This window comes from Lycorma delicatula, chromosome 11 (assembly GCF_047948215.1).
Source record: "Lycorma delicatula isolate Av1 chromosome 11, ASM4794821v1, whole genome shotgun sequence".
Lineage (NCBI taxonomy): Eukaryota > Metazoa > Arthropoda > Insecta > Hemiptera > Fulgoridae > Lycorma > Lycorma delicatula.
Genome location: NC_134465.1, coordinates 24688972 through 24712209, shown reverse-complemented (window position 1 = coordinate 24712209; position 23238 = coordinate 24688972). Strand labels below are relative to the sequence as shown.

General features: G+C 29.6%; 2 protein-coding genes across 3 annotated transcripts in view; one reads left to right on the top strand and one right to left on the bottom strand.

Moving 5' to 3' along the window:
- The window catches only part of LOC142332487 (nose resistant to fluoxetine protein 6-like), a 55114-nt gene that overhangs the window by 12319 nt on the left and 19557 nt on the right, over positions 1 to 23238 (bottom strand). The window contains 2 exon segments of the mRNA XM_075378937.1: positions 6445 to 6565; positions 16548 to 16738. Of these exon segments, the coding sequence (XP_075235052.1) occupies positions 6445 to 6565; positions 16548 to 16738 (312 nt within the window).
- LOC142332013 (uncharacterized) overlaps positions 21771 to 23238 on the top strand; it is a 63325-nt gene continuing 61857 nt past the window's right edge. Inside the window, exon 1 of one of the 2 annotated variants that reach the window (XM_075378077.1) lies at positions 21771 to 21940. The gene's annotated coding sequence lies outside the window, so the exon portion shown is untranslated. The remainder of the gene's footprint in view (positions 21941 to 23238) is intronic. The other variant, XM_075378080.1, reaches the window with a different exon arrangement.

Sequence of the window (23238 nt, the reverse complement as noted above, 5' to 3'; positions counted from 1 at the left end):
TAATCTTAACAAGTGTGCACAGAAAGGAATTCGCTTCTTTTTCATAGTATCAATTAAGGATTCCAAGTTTTCGTACAGAAATTTATTAGGCAATAATCCGTACTGATTTTCATGTTTATATTTCTTGTTTATGCAGGTTCTAAGAATTCTGCGTTCAACTTTACGCAAAGGTTCAGTCCTATTTTTCTGATTTAATGTAAATCAATGTAAGTCTCGCTCGCGTAAGTAATTACCGGTTTAACCACAGTTTTGTAATGTCTAATTTTAGTGTTAATCGAGAGCGATTTTTTGTGTAAGTATTCCTTCGATTTCTTAAATACTTAAAAAATTATTTTTTAGAATGTTTATGTTTCATAAAGAGTTATCACGAAATGTTTAATTTTTTTTTAAATTATACATTTTAGGCCTAGAATGCAAAAAATAACTTTATTGAAAAAAGAAACTTTAGCCTTTATTGAAATGATTGTTAAATTTAGAGAAAATCTTACTGCGAAAATTTATTAAGCTTAACCTATACATGAATATTTAAAAAAAAATTTCTTAAAATTCTTTTTCTACCTCTAAAAAAATATTGTTTTTTTTTGCTTCAACTCTTTTTAATTTTTTATTATTAATAGCGGGGAAAGTCACTCCTTAGTTTTCCGGTTTTTTTTACTGTATTATTCTTTAGTTTTTTTGCAGTTGAAAAATCAAAAATATTTGGTGACATATTAATGTATATTTTACAGAATTCTACAATGTTTTCGGGATGAGATACATGTTTTATAATGTAGAAATTTTCAAATAATTGCTGCATAAAGTCATCACAATTTACATTCTATAGAATACACATATTTAAAATTATATTTTCTAAATACGAGGTGCAACAATAAAGTAATGAGACTGATATGAATAAAAATATTGCTTACCGTTTTAGTCACGTTTAGTGTTGTCTCCTTCAAAGTAGTTCCGCTCTGATTGCACAAACTGATTCCAGCGCTTCTGCCATTGATGGTAACATTTCTGGAACTCATCTTCTGTAATATAATCCAAGATCCTCGTCACAGCTTTTTGAACATCTTGTGTTGTTTGAAAACGGTGTCCTTTGACCGCCATTTTGACTCTTGGAAATAGAAAAAAGTCGCACGAAGCGATATCTGGTGAATAAGGTGGCTGTGGTAGTACTGAAATTTGTTTTGAGGTTAAAAATTGCTGTACTGACAGAGCAGTATGGGATGGCGCATTATCGTGATGCAGAATCCAATTATCAGCGATGTTGGCACGGACACGAAGAACTCGTTTACGAAGTCTTTCTAAAGTTTCTTTGTAGAAATATCGGTTAACTGTTTGCCCAGGAGGCACCCACTCTTTATGAACAATTCCCTTGGAATCGAAGAAGCACACAAGCATGCATTTCACTTTTGACTTTGACATGCGAGTTTTTTTTTGGTCTGGGTGATCCCTTTGAGCACTATCGCGAACTATGGCGTTTTGTCTCTGGATCGTATTGAAAAAACCAACCTTCATCACCGGTGATAACACGGCTCAACAAATCTGGATTGATTTCCGTTTGCTCTAACAGATCGGCTGCCACATTTTTCCGTGTTTCTCGCTGTTGTATGGGATTTTCGGGGCCATTTTTCACAAATCTTTCTCGTACCAATATCTTCGGTTAATATTAGACGAACCGTTTCTCGATTGATGTTGAATTCTTCTGCAATCATTTTCACGGATAATCTTTGATCAGATCGTACGATTTCACGCACCCTGGTCAAGTTGACATCTGTCCGTGAGGTTGATGGTCGTCCACTGCGGTCTTTATCTTCAACATTTGTTCTGCCTTCACTAAAAATTTTATGGCACCGAAAAACTTGAGCTCTTGACATAACTTCCTCTCCAAAAGCCTTCTGAAGCTTACCGTAAGTTGTCGTCACGTTTTCATCCGATTTAACGCAAAATGAAATGGCATACCGTTGCGCAATATTTTGCGGTTTCATTTCTGTGACGAGAGACACAAACACGTGTTCACTTATTACATCACAACTCACGACTGTGCAGTTGCATCAATCTGCCGCTTGGACTAGAAGTAGCTTATAGACGAAGGTCAAAGATGGTGTGCCTACGCAAGCTGCAGGGTTGCCACGTCTTGCAAAGAAAAATCAGTCTCATTACTTTATTGTCGCACCTCGTATATAATATTACAGATGCAAAATTTTATTATAAGTAAAAGTTATCTGCATTGTTTTGCAACTGGAATCTTTATCCGGTTTGCAGATTATCCACTAGTATAGTTTAGACGCTATCCCCGGATTGAAACGGTGTGTTTTGATAGTTCCACAATAGTTTCGCTATTACCAGTGAGCTTCAATTAAGAAGCTAATTTCCTTCCGGGTAAATAAAAGTAACAGCATGGGTAAAGTCAGGGCGGCTAACTCAATTCCCGTGGTACTTGTTCAAAACAGAAGGAAAAAATCATAATTAAAGAGGAAGAAAAAGATCAATCCATAAAACCTCACTGTTAAACAGAAACAAAACAGAGTGGAAATGTGCCGAGATCTTGTAGAGCGAATTTAAACTGATCCTGATTTTCTAAAAAAAATGTTATTACTGTTGATGAATCTTGGATATTTGAGTACGAGCTAGAAACAAAACGCCAGAACAAGGAGTGGCACACTTCAAACTCACCACGTCCCAAAAAAGCAAAAATGAGCAAATCAAAACCATGCTAATATGTTTCTTTGATATTAATTTCATTGTCCGTAAGGAGTTTTAGCTTACAGGAGAGACTGTAAATCAATAATTTTACCGAGAAATTCTTGAAAGATTGAGGAAAAAAGTTATGGGTGTGAGACCAGCTATCAAAGACAACTGGATGCTGCATCATGACAATGCACCTTGTCACACTGCATTCTCAATTAATGAGTTTTTGGCAAAGAAAAACATTCCTGTAGTCCTTCAACCACTTCATTCGCCTGACTTGAGTCCCTGCGACTTTTTTCTGTATATCGACTTTTAAAAAACATCTCAAAGGACACCAATTTGGAACAGTAGAAAACAAAAAAATGTAACCGACCATCTGAAGAATATTCCGGTTTCTGAGTTCCAGCATTGCTACGAAAGGTGGGAAAACCGTTTGATACGTTGCTTGCCTTCCCAAGGAAATTATTTCGAAGGTGATAGAGTCCATTTATAATTGGATTGTAAATTAAAAGTTTTCTGAACCAATTTCCTTACTTTATTTACAGACCTCGTATAGTCTGGACCTTGTAAGGCTCCTGTACGATCTGTCCAATGATCTAGAAAAATTTCATTTAGAATTTCCTGTGTCCTTAAATAATAGTGAAGCAATCAGCCAGGGCAGCATATCTTTCCCCTCTATATTATTGTTTTTGGGTTTACTTAAATCATAATTTATACAAAATAACTGTATCATTAACGGCTTGAAAAAGTATATAATTGACAAATCTTTTCGTATATACCTCCAAACATGAAAAAGAAGATATTACATAAGGATATCGCACTCTCAAGTAGTAGAAGGGAAGCATTTTGAATATTTCTGGTTGAATGGAATGCTTTCAAAGTTTATTAAATTAGGTAGTACATTTAACTAAATATTAAAAATAAATGTATCGATAATTCAATTAAATAATATCGGTTGACCAAGCCATGTAATTTGTAGTGGTGTTCCAAATTATTATTTATTATTGTTTTGTTCTTATTGGTGTTATTTGTTATTTTGAAGGCTGTTATTATAAGTATTTAGGCAAGGAATTATAACAGTAACTCTTTAAAATTTGTGACTGGATATAATTCTAAAGCGAATATAGAAAAAAAACGTTACTACGGGCGTTTTATCTCGTTTTATTACTGCCATGATTTTTCTGTTTTATAAATTTGAATGCTTTTGTAAAACGATGGAGTTTATCGAGAAACGAGTTTCACCATCGTTTTTGCCGTAATATCTTACAATAAAATTATGTATTACATATCCATCTTCTAATAAAAAAAAGAAGTATGATTCAATATTGCAGACAAAAATTAAAAATACCATAAGTAGTAATTTTGTAACTAAGAATAAATAGATCCGCAAGATTTTGTTCCTCCAAGTAATCCTCAGTTTTGAATAATGAAACCGTTTCCATATTTTATTACCACTCTATATGCTATCCACATTAAATCATATATCAAAACGTGATACCAAATTTTATATAGCATATAACTTCCATCAATATATCAAACCAGTTTATTAATTTCTTTTCCGTAAGGATCTCATCGTTTTCAAAATCCCAAATACCTACCAGTCCATGATGAAGAAGATCTTGATAAAGAAAATTGATAAACATTTTTTAAACTATCGACATAAATTTGACATAATAAAAAGATGTAAATAAATTTACTTTTAATTCCAAAGTTATAAAAAAAATCATCAAGGTATAAAATAATTTTTACGTGGGAAATATTGTTTCTAACGACTTTAATCAGAGATATTTTTAATAATTCTAAATTGCTGAAACAATTATAGCGAGACTTGTAAAATTAATTTTTACAAGCAACATTTAAAATTACAAGTTTAATCGACATTTAAGTTTTACAAGTTTACCTTGATTTAGAATATTTCAAGGAAAAGTGCAAAATAGATCGGCCGTGATATTCACCTCATAAAAAACAAGAACTTCATTTTTGTTTTTATTTTTATTTTGTTCCGATGTTTCTGAAAGGAAATATTGATGTTTATACTAAGGATGCGGTAATGTTTATGAACTTTTTATTACACGCAAAAGAGCATAAAATTTTATTTATATTTACCTATTCGATCAGACAGTAAAAAAAATTACTTGTCTTAGGTTTGTAAAGACAAATAATTTATTAAATCTCAAATTCTTTTTATAAAAGTGAATAACTTATCACCCCTTTTTCAGTATTGGGTTTATATATATATATATTGGGTTTATTTTTTATCATACGTAAGTTTAATGTTAGTAAAAAGACCTAGAAAATTACATCGTACCATCAAAATAGTTATTTATAAAAATATATCTTTCCACTTAATGCTTTATAAAAAATATATCTTTCCACTTACTGCTTTATATTTTTAACCGACACCAAAAAAGGAAGAGGTTTTCAATTCGATTGTGTTTTTTTACTTCCTTGTACGCAGTAAAGGAAGTGTTGTGATAACGAAAAATTTCGGTTTTCATATTTCAACGGAAATATCCAGTTTGATCATCCTTGAATCCATTTTGACTGCAATCGACTGTACCAAAAGTGTACAAGAAAGCCCAAAATACAAAAAAATTGGATTTTGGACTTTTTCTTAACTGCAGTAATAAGCCGTAATTGTGAGCTTTTCAACGATATATATAATAAGTGGTACTTACTTTTTTTGGTTCCAGAGTTATAGCCAAATAAAATTTTAATTAATGAAATATTTGGATTTTATAAGGTTCGAATCAGACATCATATCTTCTTTTTTAATTTGTTTTTTTTTTTTTTTTTTAGTTTAAATATGTTGATTTATTAATAATTATTAACCTCTGATTGTAAAAAACTCTTACCATAAATAATAAGTCAATAACAACATTTTTTATTTTTTCATATTATTTTGAAAAAGATATATGAAATAATATCAGAAGTTATTAATAAAATAAAATTTTATGTACTTGTCATTTAAAAATGTTTGTATAAGTAATTTAACAGGCGTAAAAAGAAGTTATGTGAAGTCCACATCACATTTTTTGTTTAGAATAAATTAAATAATTTTTTTCTGTGTGGAACGTAAACGTTTATCGTGTTTACTGAACACAAAGTTTCATAGTGTAATACTTGAGTGAAGTAATATCGGACGATATGAGTTCACAATCTATATTAGCATTAGATATAGGACTCGATGCAATGTAACTTTAGTTTCTTGTTTTAAGGTTACTATATTTTTGTTTATCAGAAAATGAAATGTCTGAAAAATTTTTAACTGCATCATTGAGACGTAAATTACACCAATTTTATCTCTTTATTAACGGATTTAAAATATTGTTTTGCTTTTAATTTATTATTAATATTCTAATTAATTTTTATAAATTTTCATAAATATCGAAAGAGTTTTATTCTAACTCCTCAAAAATACAAAAATAGTTAAATTAAAAATATTTCAGAAATTCTATTGTGGAGTAAATATATATAAAACAACTGAATTTTATGTTATGATATTAAAAGCTTAAACATTATAACTTTATTGCAATTTCTATTTTATTTATAGCACGTATGTTCATAACGTTACAGTAAATAAAATCATAGTAAATGGTTAAATTGTCAACTATCTAGCAGACATTTTAATTGAAAAAAAAAATTTATTCATCACTTCTGATATTATCTCACTTTTTAATGTTGTAATAAAATGGAAATTTGTTTTAGATTTTAAATTAACAACATTAATATAAATTTAAAAAATATATAAATTACCTTTGAAAGTTTTATATCTTTTTCAACATTTTGTAATACGAAACCGAGTCCAATTCCGACCAACCATTGACTAAATTTCGTATGCGTAGTTACGTATTCAGTTGAATGTTTTAAATGAGTTCGATAATCTCTGAAAAATATATTTTAATTAAAAAAAAAAAAATATTTGTTCAAAGAATATGGTTTTTCTATTGAAAATTTATGATGAAAATTTTCTTTTCAATTTTTAACTTTAAAAATAATTGGTAATTTATTAGCAAATAATTCATGTTTTAGTAAATATTAAATTTTTACCTGAGAATTCTTTTCCTTTCAATATTTAACATTTTACAAACATAGTTCTAATAGTTAGAAGATATAAGTGAAAAATTGGCAATTTAAAATTACTGTTAATTCAGTATAAAAATTTTAAGTTCGATTATATCTTTATATTAAATAAATAATTTTATAGACTATTGCATACCTAGTGAAAAAAATAATATAATGTTTAGATATTGATTGCTATAATTATTTGACTGTCATTTATGTCGTAATCATTCTCTTACCTTGAATATTTCACTACGGTTTCGATATAACTCTTAAATTATTATAAATGCGATCATGAATTAGTTTTATGACACTCTGTTATATAAAAAAGACTTTCTTACGATACTTTTAGGTAGATTTCATAAGAAAGCTATATTGTATTGTAATGGGTACCATGATTCGACTTCCGGAAAATTTCGACATCGTCTGGGGTTTCACGAACCCCAGACCACAAAACAATCATCAGTTCAAAGGTTTATGTATATTTCACTTTCTTGTGAACACGATAACTACCGAAATTTTGCGCCAATCATTTTCAAATTGTTCCTTAAAAATAATTCGTCCCAAAATCTCGGTTGAGATCATTAACGGCCCAAATCGGACCATGGAGATGGAAATGGGGGCTTTTTCAACAAAAAAAATATCACTATAACGTTCTTATTAAATTAAATATCGAATTCGTTTAAAGTTCCTGCTATTCTTTGAATAAGGACCTAATAGTTATGTAAATAAAGTTTTTTGATATCACCAACCATTGGCCCAGGGAGTGGAAAAATGGGGTTTCGAAGACAAAAAAATCATACCTCCCTTAATAGGCATAGTATCGAATCGGTTTAAAGTGGTCGTTAGTCCTTTAATCATTACCTAAAATTTTTGTCTGTAACAATTTTTGATATGACTAACCCATACGGTAAGGGATGACCAAAATGTTACTGGAATTGTAAGAAGATGGAACTGTATGCTAAATATGTGAAACATTTTTTCACATGCAACCATTGTCGTATTGAGTAAATTTTTTTTTCTTAACTTTAAGGTGGAAATCTTTTTTATTTCTTATTTAGCAGCGGTGAAATCTACCTCCGCCTTCCGGCGTGCCGAAAGGGATTTTTTTATTTATTTTTGGAAGAGGAGCAAAATCATCCAAAGAAACCAGGCTGGTATGAATTGATCATATGATATTTTTACCTCCTCTTTCACTCATGTTTTCCCGAGGCTAGGACCGCTTTCGTATTGTTATAGACCGGAACGTGTTGACAATTCCTTAATTTAAGCCATCTTCCTAGAAATCTACAGATCGGCTAAGCATTCCTTGGACCTATTTACGTCCGATAACCCGTTCGTCGTAACCTGATACCGAGTCCCATCACTCCTCACCTATCGACATTGCCGTGATAATATTTTCAGGAGAAAATTTTTAATTCCCTCAACCCCAAATACTCCTCGCTTTTGAGGAAAATGGGGGCAGGTAAAAAAATTTGGCGCATCTTCGCTTTCTTTATCGTAATAGCGGCACTGGGTAGTGCTAACCTTTTCCATAGATTGGATATACTTGAGCAAATAGCCATGTTCAGTAAGAAACCGGGTGAGATAAAATGTGTCCACTTCTATGTTACCGCATCACCACAGTTCTGCCACACACTTGTCAATCAACTTCTCTTAAGATTCCTGCTGCTCCCACTGATAATCTAGTGGCTGAGCTGGATATCTCTCTACATTTCTGAATAATCAATATTTTTCCTTATGATTTTATCATATCAGTCATATCTAGAACATCCCCCCTCCCGAGAATTTAGAATTATATGTAATTCTTCTGTTTTATCCAATTCATTTTATCCAGTTCATATTTTTTGGCTAATTTCTTTATGTTTGACTTATCTAATTTCGTACAAAAAAAATTTTATTTACCGAATATTGGTGAGGAATTTTGGAGCATAATTCAGTAAATAGCGTTTAATTATTTTGCATTATGAAAAATTAAGGATCGAAACTTATGTACTATTATTGCTTATGTTTTAAAATCTTATATCGTTTTCCGCCTCAGTTTGCTTTGTACAATCCAAAAATTATGTATATATATATATATATATATATATATATATATATTCAGCGTGTTTATAAAGTATATAAACCCTTAAATAATTTTCAGACGTTAAAACTAGAAATATAAAATTTAGCAAATATTTCTATATGGAAACAATTTACTCTCTATATTAAATTATTACTTAATTTTTCTTTAACACCTTTTAAAATAATACGATGGTCTCTTACCGAAAAATAGAAGTAGAAATAATTAATAAATTTTATTTTTCTACGTGTAACTGCTGAGACGTTATTTAACGGTTTCAGTAATTTATCAACATTCTACTTATTAGTACGAGTTTAATGTATATAATTTAAGTGGCATTTAAATACTTTTATACACATTTTTTAATTTAAGATAAAATTACGATTGAAAAATATTAATAATCATTTTAGGATTTTATATTTGCAATATCTTTTTAAATTTTCATTTAACAAATCAGAATAAAGTATAAAAATAAATAAATCTCTCTTTTCACACAGAATATGTAATGGAGGGCTAGAATGTTGATAAAAGCATGGTATTAAGAAAGCTTGTGAATTATTAGTACATTTAATTAATTCCATAATGTGTAATACAAAAACCAGGTTCTCCATAGTCACTTAAAATAATAATAATAATTCTGTCACAGATATATTTTGTCATCAGCAAACTACTTTACCCTTAAACTGAACAAAATTATTTTACGCTAAACATAAAAACTGTATGTTTTTCGACTCCCAGTCTTTTGTATTTTCATTCGGAGGTTCCGGGTTCGAATCCCGGTCAGGCATGGCATTTTCACACGCTACTTGTTATTCATCTCATCCTCTGAAGCATTAGCTAACGATGGTCTCGGAGGTTAAAAAAAAAAAGTATTGTATTTTACTACAAATTTAAAAGTACTGTTTACAGATCTATTATTATCAATTTTTCTAGTTATATTTTATATATAACCAATTTACCCCGTAATTTTGGTCCCAAAAATTACAGTCTAGCTTAACTTTTACCTTATGGATTACATACGTTATGCGGCCTTGCGTCGTAAATTTAAATTTCCCGGGAATCTTCGTCAAATCCTTGGCAATAATAAAGAATTTTTGGACCAGGTATTTTTATTTTTTCCAGTTATTAGTATTTTGCACGCCTTTTAATAGTTTTCTTAATTTTTTTGTACGTTAGTTTTATGCTTTTGTGTTTTAAATTTTAGTTTGTCTTTTATTTTGTCTTTGTTTTTAGTCTTTTAGTTTAAGTTTTAATTCTGTTTTTAAATTTTTACTTTACGATTTTATTTTAATTTCGTTTTTTTATTAGATTTTATATTTTATTTTTATATTCCATATTTTTTTCTAGGCGATTGGTAACACGAAAATATTTTTCGTCCAAAAAAATTAACATTTAGACTACGTTTTTTATTTTGTCTTTGTCTTTAATAAGTTTGTTTGTTTTTTGTTTTTGTTTATATTTCGTGTTCGGGCGATGATAACGCTGGGGCGTTTTTCGCCCAAAAAAAATTAAAATTACCAAAACAAAGAAATCAGGGCGAAATCTTTCGCCAGCTGACATTTTCTAACGAATCGTATACGAACCTATATTTATAGCAACTTTCTTCTTTATTTTATCAGGTTGACTGCCACACTGAAAAATGCAAGATTTCAAAGGCTGCTCTACATATGTTGCTAAAAATATCTACCAGTGCTGTCATTTTTTTTTTCAATTTCAATGGAAGGTGTTGTTATCCTATTAATAATTTTTGATACCAATTTCACTTCGCAGCTTTACTTTTTGAAATATTCAAAAATAAAGTTGAGGCATCAATTTGTGCCTCATTACAATCGTGGATAACGAGACACTAACTGATGTCTCAGAATGTTTATTATATTTTAATTGAATTATAATATCTTTTACTTACTAACAACTGATATTTATTTTTAGTTCTACAACTCCAGAATTGTTTGAATACTATTTTTATTAATTGATATACTTTTTATTAACATAAATTACTAAAATTCATTCTCTTCGGTAATGAAATCACATCTTACTGATAATTATGCTTTGAATTGAGACTTTTAAAGTAAATTTTGAATTTACTGTTTTTAAGATATTAAAATATAACTTAACTTTGTCAGTAAACAACTAAAATTATTTCATTTTATTACAAAACTTATCAATTATATTTATTTTGCATTTATATGGTGATTTAAAAAAAAAAATTCTTTAATTTCATGTTTAAAAAAAAATGCCTGTGCTGCATAAAACACAATAATATACAGAATTTTATATCCAAAATAATATATAATTTGATACAAAAAATTAATAATATTGCGTCTCACGTGTTAGGTTACATTGAGACATCATTTGATGTCTCATGGGAGTAATGGATTGCAAAACTGAGACATCATTTGATTTCTCATTGCAGCCAACTTGTTAACCAGTGAATCTTGTTCTAAAATATTACATTCTTCGTGAATCACTCACCATACAGTATATAATAAAATTCTTTAACTATACAAATTTATTAAAACTCTGCAGCGAGGATACGTATATCGGATTTGATTATTATATAATAGTAATACTTTAAAATTAAGAATTAAATTATTGTGGAAATAAGTAACGAATATATACGTTTTAGACTGGTGATGAAAAATTTATAATGACGGACAAAAATTATATAAAAATAGTGATATAAATCCACTTCTTTCCTGATGAAAATTGGAGAAATTAATACATTTTTTTAGGTTAGAATGTGATAATAGCTTCTTGAATTATATGTATTATAAATCAGATTTTTTAATTGTTATTTTTCTAAAATATTTTTCTTTATATAATATATATATATAATAATTATCATATATATCTTTGTATGTCAACATACTATTTTGCTGACATAAACATGCGATTACGTAGTAATTTTTTTACTTTATTTAATTTACCACAAACATATACATTTGGATATACTTCAGAATCTGAGATAGATAAGTGCTGAATAACCAAATAAAATTATTACGAGAGTAACCTTCGTTAAATCATACCTCAGCTCATTAAGGTTAACTGTGGTAAAGTAAATAGTAGTTGCTAACTATGAAGTAGAGTCAAACGTCCGTGTAATTATTATTTCATTGATTGTCAGTTGATATAACAATGTACTAAATAATTATAGAGTATCATAAAAGTAATGATTTAGCCAATTTATTTATTTGTTAAATGTAGTATAGCAATTTTTATGTTTAATTAAAAATCATTGTATTAACTAGCATGTAATCAATCCGTTCAGAATTTAAATCATTATATTAACTAGCATGTAATCAATCCGTTCAGAATTTTTTTTTATAATTACGATATTTATTTCCATGAGTATACATTTTCAAATAGCTTGTTATACTTGATTTAAAATAATAATCTGTAGGAATGAGTTTGAAGTTTCCTCGCTTTATTATAATTTATTTATTCTTTTCTTAACGATCACAACAACAGCCTACTGCCAAAATTAAAATTACCTGATTAGATGTGGTGAAATCGGAACAGTTGAAAAATGCGATTTCTGAGCGTGATCCCAGTCTAACAATAATAATTTATTTATTTATTTTAATATTTTCATATAATTTTACAATATCTCTATGACATAAGTCCCTCTATGACATAAGTCTTATCAGTAGGAACATATAATAAAACCAATAAATAACCAGTAACCATATAACCAATAAATAAAAGTTGAACTTATTAAATTTTTTCTCCGAGAGGATGAGAGGAAACTTTCCGTGATGGTTGATGATGAACTCTTGGAGGAATCTAGGAATTTCTAGGTATGCCCCTTGATCGAGGGCTGTCCTGGGATAAACACATAGATCATGTTTGCGCTAAGGTTTCATCGGACATCTTTGCCCTTCGTAACTTACAAGTGTCTGCAGTTTAGATCTGTTGTAAATGTCTTACTATGGGCTAATATTTCCACACTTGTCCTAAGGGATTCGAATTTTGGGATACTGTGGTCGGAGCTTGATGAGTAGGATATTTCGGCTGCAGAACAAAGTTGTTATACTGGTTGGATGCAGCTCTCCAAGATTCCCTATCTAGCGCTAGTTATTTCATTTTAAAATACCCCCAACATACTACATCCTTAATAACTTGTTTTACATATTCCAAACGTTGCTTGCCTGCACAATTTTTTTCTTCTACCTGTGCTTCCAATATTAAAGTGACTATTCCAGGATGCCTTAATATGTAGCCTATAAGTCTGTCTCTTCTTTATACTACATTTATCCAAATGCTTCTTTCTTCATCGATTTGCCGCAACACCTCTTCATTTGTCACTTTATCCACCCATCTGATTTTTAACATTCTCCTATATCACCACATTTGAAAAGCTTCTAATATTTTCTTCTCAGGTACCCCGATCGTCCAAGTTTCACTTCCATACAAAGCTACGCTCCAAACATATACTTTCAAAAATGTTTTCCTGATGTTTTAATTAATTTTTGATGTAAAAAAATTATATTTCTGAATGAAGGCTCGTTTTGACTGTGCTTTTCGGCATTTTATATCGCTCCTGCTTCGTCCATCTTTAGTAATTCTACTTCCCAAATAACAAAATTCATCCACTTCCATAATCTTTTCTCTTTATAGTTTTACATTCAGTGATCCATTTTAGTTATTTCTACTAGAGTTAGAATGTTTATGAAATTAAAATTTAGTGAGTCTTGTAGGGACCCCTTCTCGGAGATGGGATTTCTGACTTTTCTTTGTCTATATATATTGAATGTTGTGCTGTATTGCCGTTTATATGCAATTTAGTGCGCATCGGAGATGTAACACTTTTTGCGATACCAGAGGAAGGGACAACGTGCGTGCCCAACAGCGCAGAACAATGCCTTTCGAACGTTTGCCGTCGCAAGTTGATGTTAGACTAATTAATAGACTCCCAGAGGATTTCAAACAAATTCCCATTTTGAGTCGGTTTAAATCTCGGCTAAGACGCCTCTTGGTGTCTAAGGCGTTCTACTTTGTTGACAAGTTCATGGATGGCCGCTGGGATAATTAATCAAAATTTTATCAGGACAGAGCCTGATGTCAAAAGGTGTGAATTGTGCATTAATGATTCGTTTTGTATGTTTGAATGGACGACTGAATGGATAGAAACGACTTTAAATTTGTAATTATTTCTGTAGAATTTTAACTACATTTTCTAGTTATTGATTGTTGACAATTGTAATGCAAGTTTTTATTGTTTTTTATGCAATAAAAACATTATTATGTTTTTATTATTATTATTACATAAATTGTATAGTGCAACACAAAATAAAATACAATGAAGTATATACTTATATTCTTAGCAACTAGTCAAAATTCTGTCAAATACTTAACTAAGGTGGTAATAATAATAATAATAATAATAATAATAATAATCACAATAATAATTTTCTTCTTTTTATTGTTCACTTCTACACATCTCTAGAGTAAACCACCCTCATTAGATAGAAAAGGGCCAGTCAGTAAGAAATAATTCGGGAAAATTACTCTACAAAAACAAAAAAAAAACCTTCGTATGCTATTTATATATTGTGAGGAAACTTCCAAATTTTATGTCTGTTTGTCAAGTAAGAAGGTAAGTATTTTGAAAACTTATCCATTATATCAAGTTTTATTAACTGTTTTGTAGAATATTAATCATCATTTTGTTTATTGCTATGAAAATCTAGGTAAATTAAATTTGTCTGATTTCATACAGTAATCATAGCTATTGTTAAAACTGAACTTAAATTAGTTTCGGTAGTACGGGCTTTAAAATCCAAGTTGTTTAGAAGAGGTATCGTAAAAGTTTTTTCAAATTATATACAAACGAATGTACAACTTTCTCAAAGAGTTTGAGAAGTAGTTCAAAGTACAGAAACTGGTCTAAAATCTTTTTGTACATCGTGGACTAGATTATGGAATTTGATTTACGAATATATATTTTCATAAAGTTTGAGAAAACGCCAGAGTGAATAACCAGTTAAACATCTTTGTTAGAATAGGTGTGATTAGTTCAATTTCTAACCCACTGGGTTGGTCTAGTGGTAAACGCGTCTTCCCAAATCAGCTGATTTGGAAGTCGATAGTTCCAGCGTTCATGTCCTAGTAAAGTCACTTATTTTTACACGGATTTGAATACTAGATCGTGGATACCGGTGTTCGTTGGTGGTTGGGTTTCAATTAACCACACATCTCAGGAATCGAACTGAGACTGTACAAGACTTTTTACACTTCATTTAACTTATACATATCATCCTTATTCACATCGTGTGAAGTATTATCTGAACGGTAATTACCGGAGGTTAAACAGGAAAAAAAGAAAGAAAGTTGACTAATTTCTTTTAAATTTAATTTCTAAAAAATGCCGGAATATCATTTGACAAATTCTACCATTTAACTGATTTATTACAGTAGTTACATTTTTAATATCACATAAAAAAAATATGAAACTCTTCAAATTTAAATCTGGTTTTTAACGATTTTATCAGTTTTACTCCCGGCTCATCTTGAAGAACCGTGTTCTGTTGAGTTTTATCGTAGCTTATAGTTTTATAAAATAACTTTACTGGAAAAATGTTTTACTCTTAAAATTTTATTTCGCTTGTTCGTCTGCTTAGAATCTTCTTGATGACAAATTTTTTATATGGATAAGAATTTTTCGTATACTTCTGTGTGTGTGTGTGTGTGTGTGTGTGTGTGTGTGTGTGTGTGTGTGTGTGTGTGTGTGTGTGTGTGTGTGTGTGTGTGTGTGTGTGTGTGTGTGTGTGTGTGTGTGTGCATTAAAGGTAAGAACCTCATCAGCCGGATGCAACAGAGTTTTTACTTTGTACGAAATTTTGTGAATTCTTTTAGAAAAAATAATGGAAAAAATTGACATTGATAAAATTTCAATTACAAATCATTTTGCACTCTAATTCGAGGAATTAACATTAAAAATTATGAAGCCAACAGGCGAATGCATAACTTAAATCTTACTATTCTCGTGTATAAATTAATTTTGGTTGTAATAAGTTGCTTTAAACATTAATATGCAACATTCGAAAATATTAATACACCTTTTTTCGTATTTTGACGTTGATTAGTAACCCCGTTGAATTAAAAAAAAAAATAGTACAAAGATGATTAAACAAATATTTTTTCCATTTTTTATGGCATACAACAGTGGTTCCCAAACTTTTCCGAATCGCGGCGCCCTTTTTCAATTCAAAATTTTCCATTGCGCCCTACTCTATTAAAATTATGCCTACTCGTGAGTAAGGGATAAAAATAAACAAAAATCGTGTATTTTCATTACTTTTTTTACTTTATTAACATTAAATTAATAATTATAAATATCTTCGTTCAATTAATTATAAAGCTTTTACAATATTTCGCGGCGCCCCTGTGAAGTGGCTGCTGCCCCCGGGGCGCCGCGGCGAATTGTATGGGAATCACTGATATAGAATATTCTATTTCATAATTACAAGACGATAAAAAACAAACGTCACAATAAGGGTCTATGAGGGTAAAACATACTGAAATTAATTTCTTTGGAAGAAATCAGGGTAAGAAATTAATGATGTCTAACTATTTTTTTTGACCTATTTATAAATATATATACATATATTTTATACCTTTTATGTGTTACAAATTCATTATATATAGTTTGTACTACATACCATAAAAATAGTTTTATTTTGATACCTTTTTATACTTGTCTTAAAAAAATATAATAATAAGAAAATAATAGTAGAATTACCTGGCAATAACTGATCCCGCTGGTATTTCATTGATATATGAATTAAGAGTTGTAATTAAAATAGCAATCACGATAAGAGTTGGTATCATATATTTCACAAATCCTTTCCATTTTACTATTGCGAATAGCAGTATTGGTGATATTACGTACAATTGCATATCCACTGATAAATACCATGTTGACGGTATACACTATAATTAAAACGCTATATTTTATCTTATTCTATACAAAATTAAGATTTTTTTTTTTAACAAATGAAAAAATTTTTACATAAATTAAACTGAAAAAAAAAATTCCATATGTAAGTCGAAAAATACAACTATTATATTAGAAATTAATTATAAGGACACAGATTAACCATGTTTAATATAAAAAAAAATAAGGATAGAAAATGAGATTATTTGTTGAAATTGTATTATTCATATTTTTATAAATACTTTCATATTTTTGTGTGAACGTAAACTAGGAGAATATGATGTATGATTTTTATGGATGAAATTAAAGTTAAAATAACCTAGGAGTAACGCATTGTAATAAAATTACATAAGAGTCACAAAATATTGTTATTAAAGAAAAAAAATTTTAAAAAAAATTGATGAATAAAGAATGGAACGAATTCATTGATAACTGACTTTATATATATATATTTTTTAAATATATATATATATAAATAAATAAAAATGTAAATGTTCGTTTGTTCAAAAAATTAAATCTCCGAAAGTTCTTCACCGATTGCTTTGAAATTTTGACACAACGTTGCATTCGAATACGCGGGTATTTTTATAAACCTATTATTTATATACCCTAGATGTCACAGGTAAAAACATGCTTTTTTTAAAAACAGCGCTGTGTTGGACGTAAAAGCAACACTAGCTATACTAAATATTTTACGATTCCATTTCAATGTTTCCGGTATGTGTGTCCGCTATAGAATAAAAAACTACTGGACCGATTTACGCTCGGGGAAAAAGGGAGAAAGGGAAAATCGAAAAGGGTTGGAAAGAAAATGGGAAGGAGGAAATGAAAAAAGAAAAGAGGACAAAATGGGATAAGGAAATGGAAAAGGGAAAGGAGAAGAAAGAAAGGGGGAATTAGGAAGGGTGGAGGGAAATAAGGGAAAGAGAAACGGGTAAAAGAAAGGGAAAGTGTGAGGAAAAAGGGTAAAAGGTGGAAAGGGAAAAGGAACACAGGGGAAAGAGAATATGGTAAAAATGAAAATGGGTTAAGGGAATGTGAAAAAGTAAAGGGAAAAGGGGAAAAAGGAAAGGGAAATAGGGAAAGGTTAAATATTTTGAAGTTCAGTAATGTTCAATTTGTTAATGTTTTATCATACTTTCAATTGCACTCATTTAATCTATATATGTACTCAAATCTAATAGTAACGAAGCATTGCCGGGTCTGCTAGATATAAATTAAATTCTTAAAATGTGTTATCTTGAGTTAACTTTTGTTAATCTATATTTGTAACAAAGTAAGACAGAAAGACAAATGTTACTTTAAAAAATTCAAATAGTTAAAATATCGATGAGGTAGCCATTCGTGAAAGACAGTCATCGATAAAGAAGTTGCATAGCTTGAAAACTTGCTCAACTGTTAATTTAAATCACCCACTAATGTTTAAAGAGAACATAATGGGCAGCACAAATATAATAAAATTGGTAATAGGAATTAGATTCACACCATGAAAGCTCCCACTATAGTGTAGAATTCTGTGTCGTATTAAATTGAAACCACACAAGCCAAGTCATAGTTGTTTTACTTCTATGATAATATTAATAAATAGAAGATTAATAAAGAAGAAGGAGATTTTAGGTAATTTGATGAAACACTTATTAAAAGAAGGATTAAGATTAGGTGTTCATTTATTAAGGCATCCTATTTTATTAAACCTGATTCTAGAATGAATGATTAAATATAACTATTATTATATGAAACTTCGAATTCAGGATGTAAAATGGAAAAGATTAGTGGAGTTTTCTGTTGGGGGCTTCACTCTCTATATTTTGTTATTTCTCAAGGATTTACAAAAAATTATTATGTAATGTTGGTTAAATTATCATATTTAATAAATATATAAGGTAGTAGATAAATAATTTTGTAAAACTTTTAGCTGTATTGGCCTGGCTAAGACAACGATCCAGAATTGTCTATTTATATTTAATGATAATAACTCGTCGTTCTATGAATAAAACTTAATGTGTCGGCATAACAATATTCCGTAATTTGAAATAATGTTAATTTTAGTTAGATAAGTATGTAAAGTATAAAAAAAACAAACAGAGACTGGCTAAAAAAATAATGTAGCCAATGGGGTCGAAGTGCGGAACTGAGTAGGGCCAGGGAGGTAGCATTCTTGGTGAGGTTGTCTTGTTCAGTCACGCGTAAAAGTGAAGGGGGAATGCAAGGGGAGCATACTCTGACCCCGACTACGAGTGAGCCGGGAAGAGAAACCCTCCTGGGGAGAGGCATCACGGCATCCACAAGCGGAGGTCATAGTCACAAGCGGAGTTAACCGGAAGGGACCCCAATGGATGAACAAGACAGGGCGGGTGACTAGTCGCCGCTGCGTCACTTAGAGCCAGGCGAGGCAACGTCTTATAGGCAGTTACCGGCTGCCTCTGAATGGTTAAAAAAGGATAAAAAAAGTATGTTAAATGTGTGAGTTAGATGTAGCATCGTTTTTAAGTCTTTTTTTCTCCGTGTGGTAAGAGAAAGTTACCATTTCGTTAATATTTTACTGTTTGTATGTTTCATTCTGAAGCTCATTTAATATTTCGTTAGCTGCCGTGTTACAGTACGCTGGAAAAACCAGTGTTAAGGCCGACTAGATTGTATGAGATAATATTTGTCCTGTTTTACTATAAACAGGTATTGAGTGGAAAAGTGCTAGTCTTGTGTTCGGATGGTCATAGATTCCAAACTTGGGGAATACGTGGAAAAAATAATAAATATTCATGATAATGTATAAAAAAAATGCAAGGCCCATAACAGGAAACACTCAAGGTACGTTTTTTTAATTGTTATATTATTTATAAAGAATGATAAGGATGGGTGAACCAGTTAATTGATTGATAAACAAAAACACATTACGTTATTATAACTCGTAATCTCAAATCATTTGTTTTATCTACTGATTTTCGATGTCGATAGTTGTGATGTTTAAATTGTAGCAAAGGTTAGTTGCTTTATACGGATTTGAAAAATAAACAATGGATACCGGTATACTATAATGATTGGCGGTTCAATTAACCACACGCCTCATGAATGGTAAGTGGAATTGATCGGATGAAATGTTCAGTCTAATGTGTACAAGGCTACATTTAATTTACATGTACACATCATCCTCAAGTCATATAACCATGGGAGAGGTGCTTATTGTTCGTTATTTGAACAGATTGCAATGTACACATTACGAAAAAAAAATGTTGTAGGAATTTATTCATATAATTTTACAAAAAACTAATCCAAGTTGTGTTAATTTATTCGAATGTGAAAAAGAAAAATTAATATACAGTAAGTTATAATTAACTTGTAACACTATTTTTACTTCCTTTTACGAATTAAAGGAAGTATTGTTATCGCCAAAAATTTCTGTTTTCAGATTTCAACGGAAATATCCATTTTGATCATCCCTGAATCCATTTTGACTAGTTTCGGCGTGACGTCTGTACTTACGTATGTATCTTGCATAACTTAAAAATGATAACCAAAGGATGTTGAAATTTTGGGTTTAGGACTGTTGTAACATCTAGTTGTGCACTTCCCATTCTGATTGCAATCGACTGGACCAGAAGTATCCAAAAAAGTCCAAAATCCAATTTTTTTGGATTTTTCTTAACTGCAGTAATAAGCCCTCATTGAGAGCTTTTCATCAATATTTATAATACTTATTTTCTTTGGTTCCAGAGTTATAGCCAAATAAAAGTTTAATTAATGAAATATTTGGATCTTATAAAGGGAAGGAATATCGGTTCGAATCAGACTTCATTTCCTTTTTTTTTAATTTAAACATATTGATTAGAAGCTTTTGAAATGCGGTGCTATAGGAGAATGTTAAAAATCAGATGGGTGGATAAAGTGACAAATGAAGAGGTATTGCGGCAAATAGATGAAGAAAGAAGCATTTGGAAAAATATAGTTAAAAGAAGAGACAGACTTATAGGCCACATACTAAGGCATCCTGGAATAGTCGCTTTAATATTGGAAGGACAGGTAGAAGGAAAAAATTGTGTAGGCAGGCCACGTTTGGAATATGTAAAATAAATTGTTAAGGATGTAGGATGTAGAGGGTATACTGAAATGAAACGACTAGCACTAGATAGGGAATCTTGGAGAGCTACATCAAACCAGTCAAATGACTGAAGACAAAAAAAAAAAAAATCAAAAATATTGATTTATTAATAATTTTTAACTTCTGATTGTAAAAAAATTTACGATAAATAATAATTCTATAATAACAATAAAAAAATGAAAAAATATAGGAAGTTTATGAAATAAAATTTCATGCCCGTTTCATTTTTTTAAAAATAAGTATTTTTAATTTTATAGGCGTACAAGGAAGTCATGTATTGTTCACATCATATTTTTTTTAGTATTGTTGAAAAAAGATTTATTTTATTTAGTGAAAATACTAAGAAACAATTCTTTAAAAAGTATATTTACTACCAGTAGGTTTCTATTTCATTCTTCAAGGATCCTTCAAGTTCAAAAAAATATCGTGCAATTTTATTTCTTTTTATTTTAATAAAATTAATAATTAATAAAGTTATGTATTTGTATAACTAAGCGTCTCAGGAATAAATACACAGATTGTTTTTTTCTTTTTTAATAGTTTGCCAATGAATCAATAAATTTAACTTATTTTATAACATTGTTTCTTTTTCCAAAAGATAAATTAAAAAAAAAAATGTAGACAAAATTACTTTGTTTATTATGCAATCTTTTAAATTAATTTTTAGATAATGGTTATCATAAATAACTGAATTTATTTATTTAAAAAAAAACTATTTAACAATAGTTTGAAGTTATACTTCTTTTGACGCGTTAGGAGAAACTGATTAAAGTGAATTCTCAGCAAGTTACGGAAGTTGCGTGCGACGATATAACACACACACGAAGATTTGCGCAGGCCCAAGTGGGTCAGTTTGTACGCGCATGCGTGTTGTGTCTAATTCAGTCAGTCGTTTAATGCAATTAAGTGATTACCACGTGTTGTAAACATAACAAATATTGAGTCGCAATAAATATATATTTACATACTCGGATTTCTGAAGACGGATATTTTAAACTGTGGTATTGTTGTTCGTATTCATAAAACTTTATTTATATTGCAGCGTATATTTATTTTTGTTTTTTTGTGAAAATTGTGTATCAAGATTTGTGGTTATATTTGTGTAAGTATTACTTTTTATGAGTAAAATTATATTTTTTAATGACACAGAAAATAGCACACATCAAATAAATTTTTAATTTTGCATAAATAATTTTAAATTTACCAAAAATCAAAATTTTTGATAAAGTGTACTTTTATAAAATAAAAATATTTGCATCATATTTTTCATATCATAAGCCGCTGATAATCCTCGTGCCTAGTCAATCGTCATCCGAAGAATTAATGGAACCAAATTAATCGAAATATGTTCCGTGAACTTTGTTTTATATGACAACGAATACTTCAACATATTTTAAACTATATAACATAAATATTATTTTATTTTATTGTTATTTATACAAACCTTTATTCATGGTATTTTATGCCGTCTAGCGATCGTTTGACACATATTTGAATGCGTAAAAAAATTTTATTTTTATTCACGCCAAAGAAATATATCTTCTTACGTGCTATATAAGTAAGTACACACGAGCATTTTTTTTCTTTCCTAATTTGCTCATAAATTAATTATGGTTAGTCTTCATCATTTTATTTATAGGATGTAATTTTTTTTGATGTATCGCTTTAATAATTTTACTTTACCAATTAAGAGCTTTACCTTTACCGATTCTTTAAAAGCTTTACGACTCGATCCATAAATACAGAAAAAATCAAGGGTAAACTCGTAAATTTTCCAGTACAGGAATGTTTGATTTTCTATTACAGCAGACCACAAAAATTCCACAGACGGCTACCTAATCGTAAGCCATATGAAAAATGCACATTTATTTTGATATTTACATTGATAAGAAGCAAAACGTATTTTTTTTCATCTCAAATATTAAAATTTTTTCGTTAATTAGATTTTTATTAAGTAGCCGATCGCCTACGAATATCCACAAGCAAGGACCATTTTTGGTGGACTAATTTTTATAATTTAGGCAATTTTTTTAAGTTAAAATTTGACGTAGCCCGAATTTTAATTTAAAACATAGGGAAATTTATTATTTTTCAATAAAAGAAGTACCGGAACGGCATTCCGGGACCAGTGCTCCTCTGTAATCATATTATTCTATTCTACAATCGAATTTCTGGTAAGACATGTAATTTTATCTCATTATTTATATTTATCTTAAAATAACCTAATCAGGAAAAGAGATAAGTAAGTTTCATTAATTTCATTATAAAAATAATCAGTTTTACTTCCACATAAAAAATTCTAAGAATGTATTCAGTTAAAATATTGCATTTTTTTCTTGGAACTACAATAGGTTTTCACTTACGAGCCGTTTAATTAGATATGTAAATTAGGTTATAAAT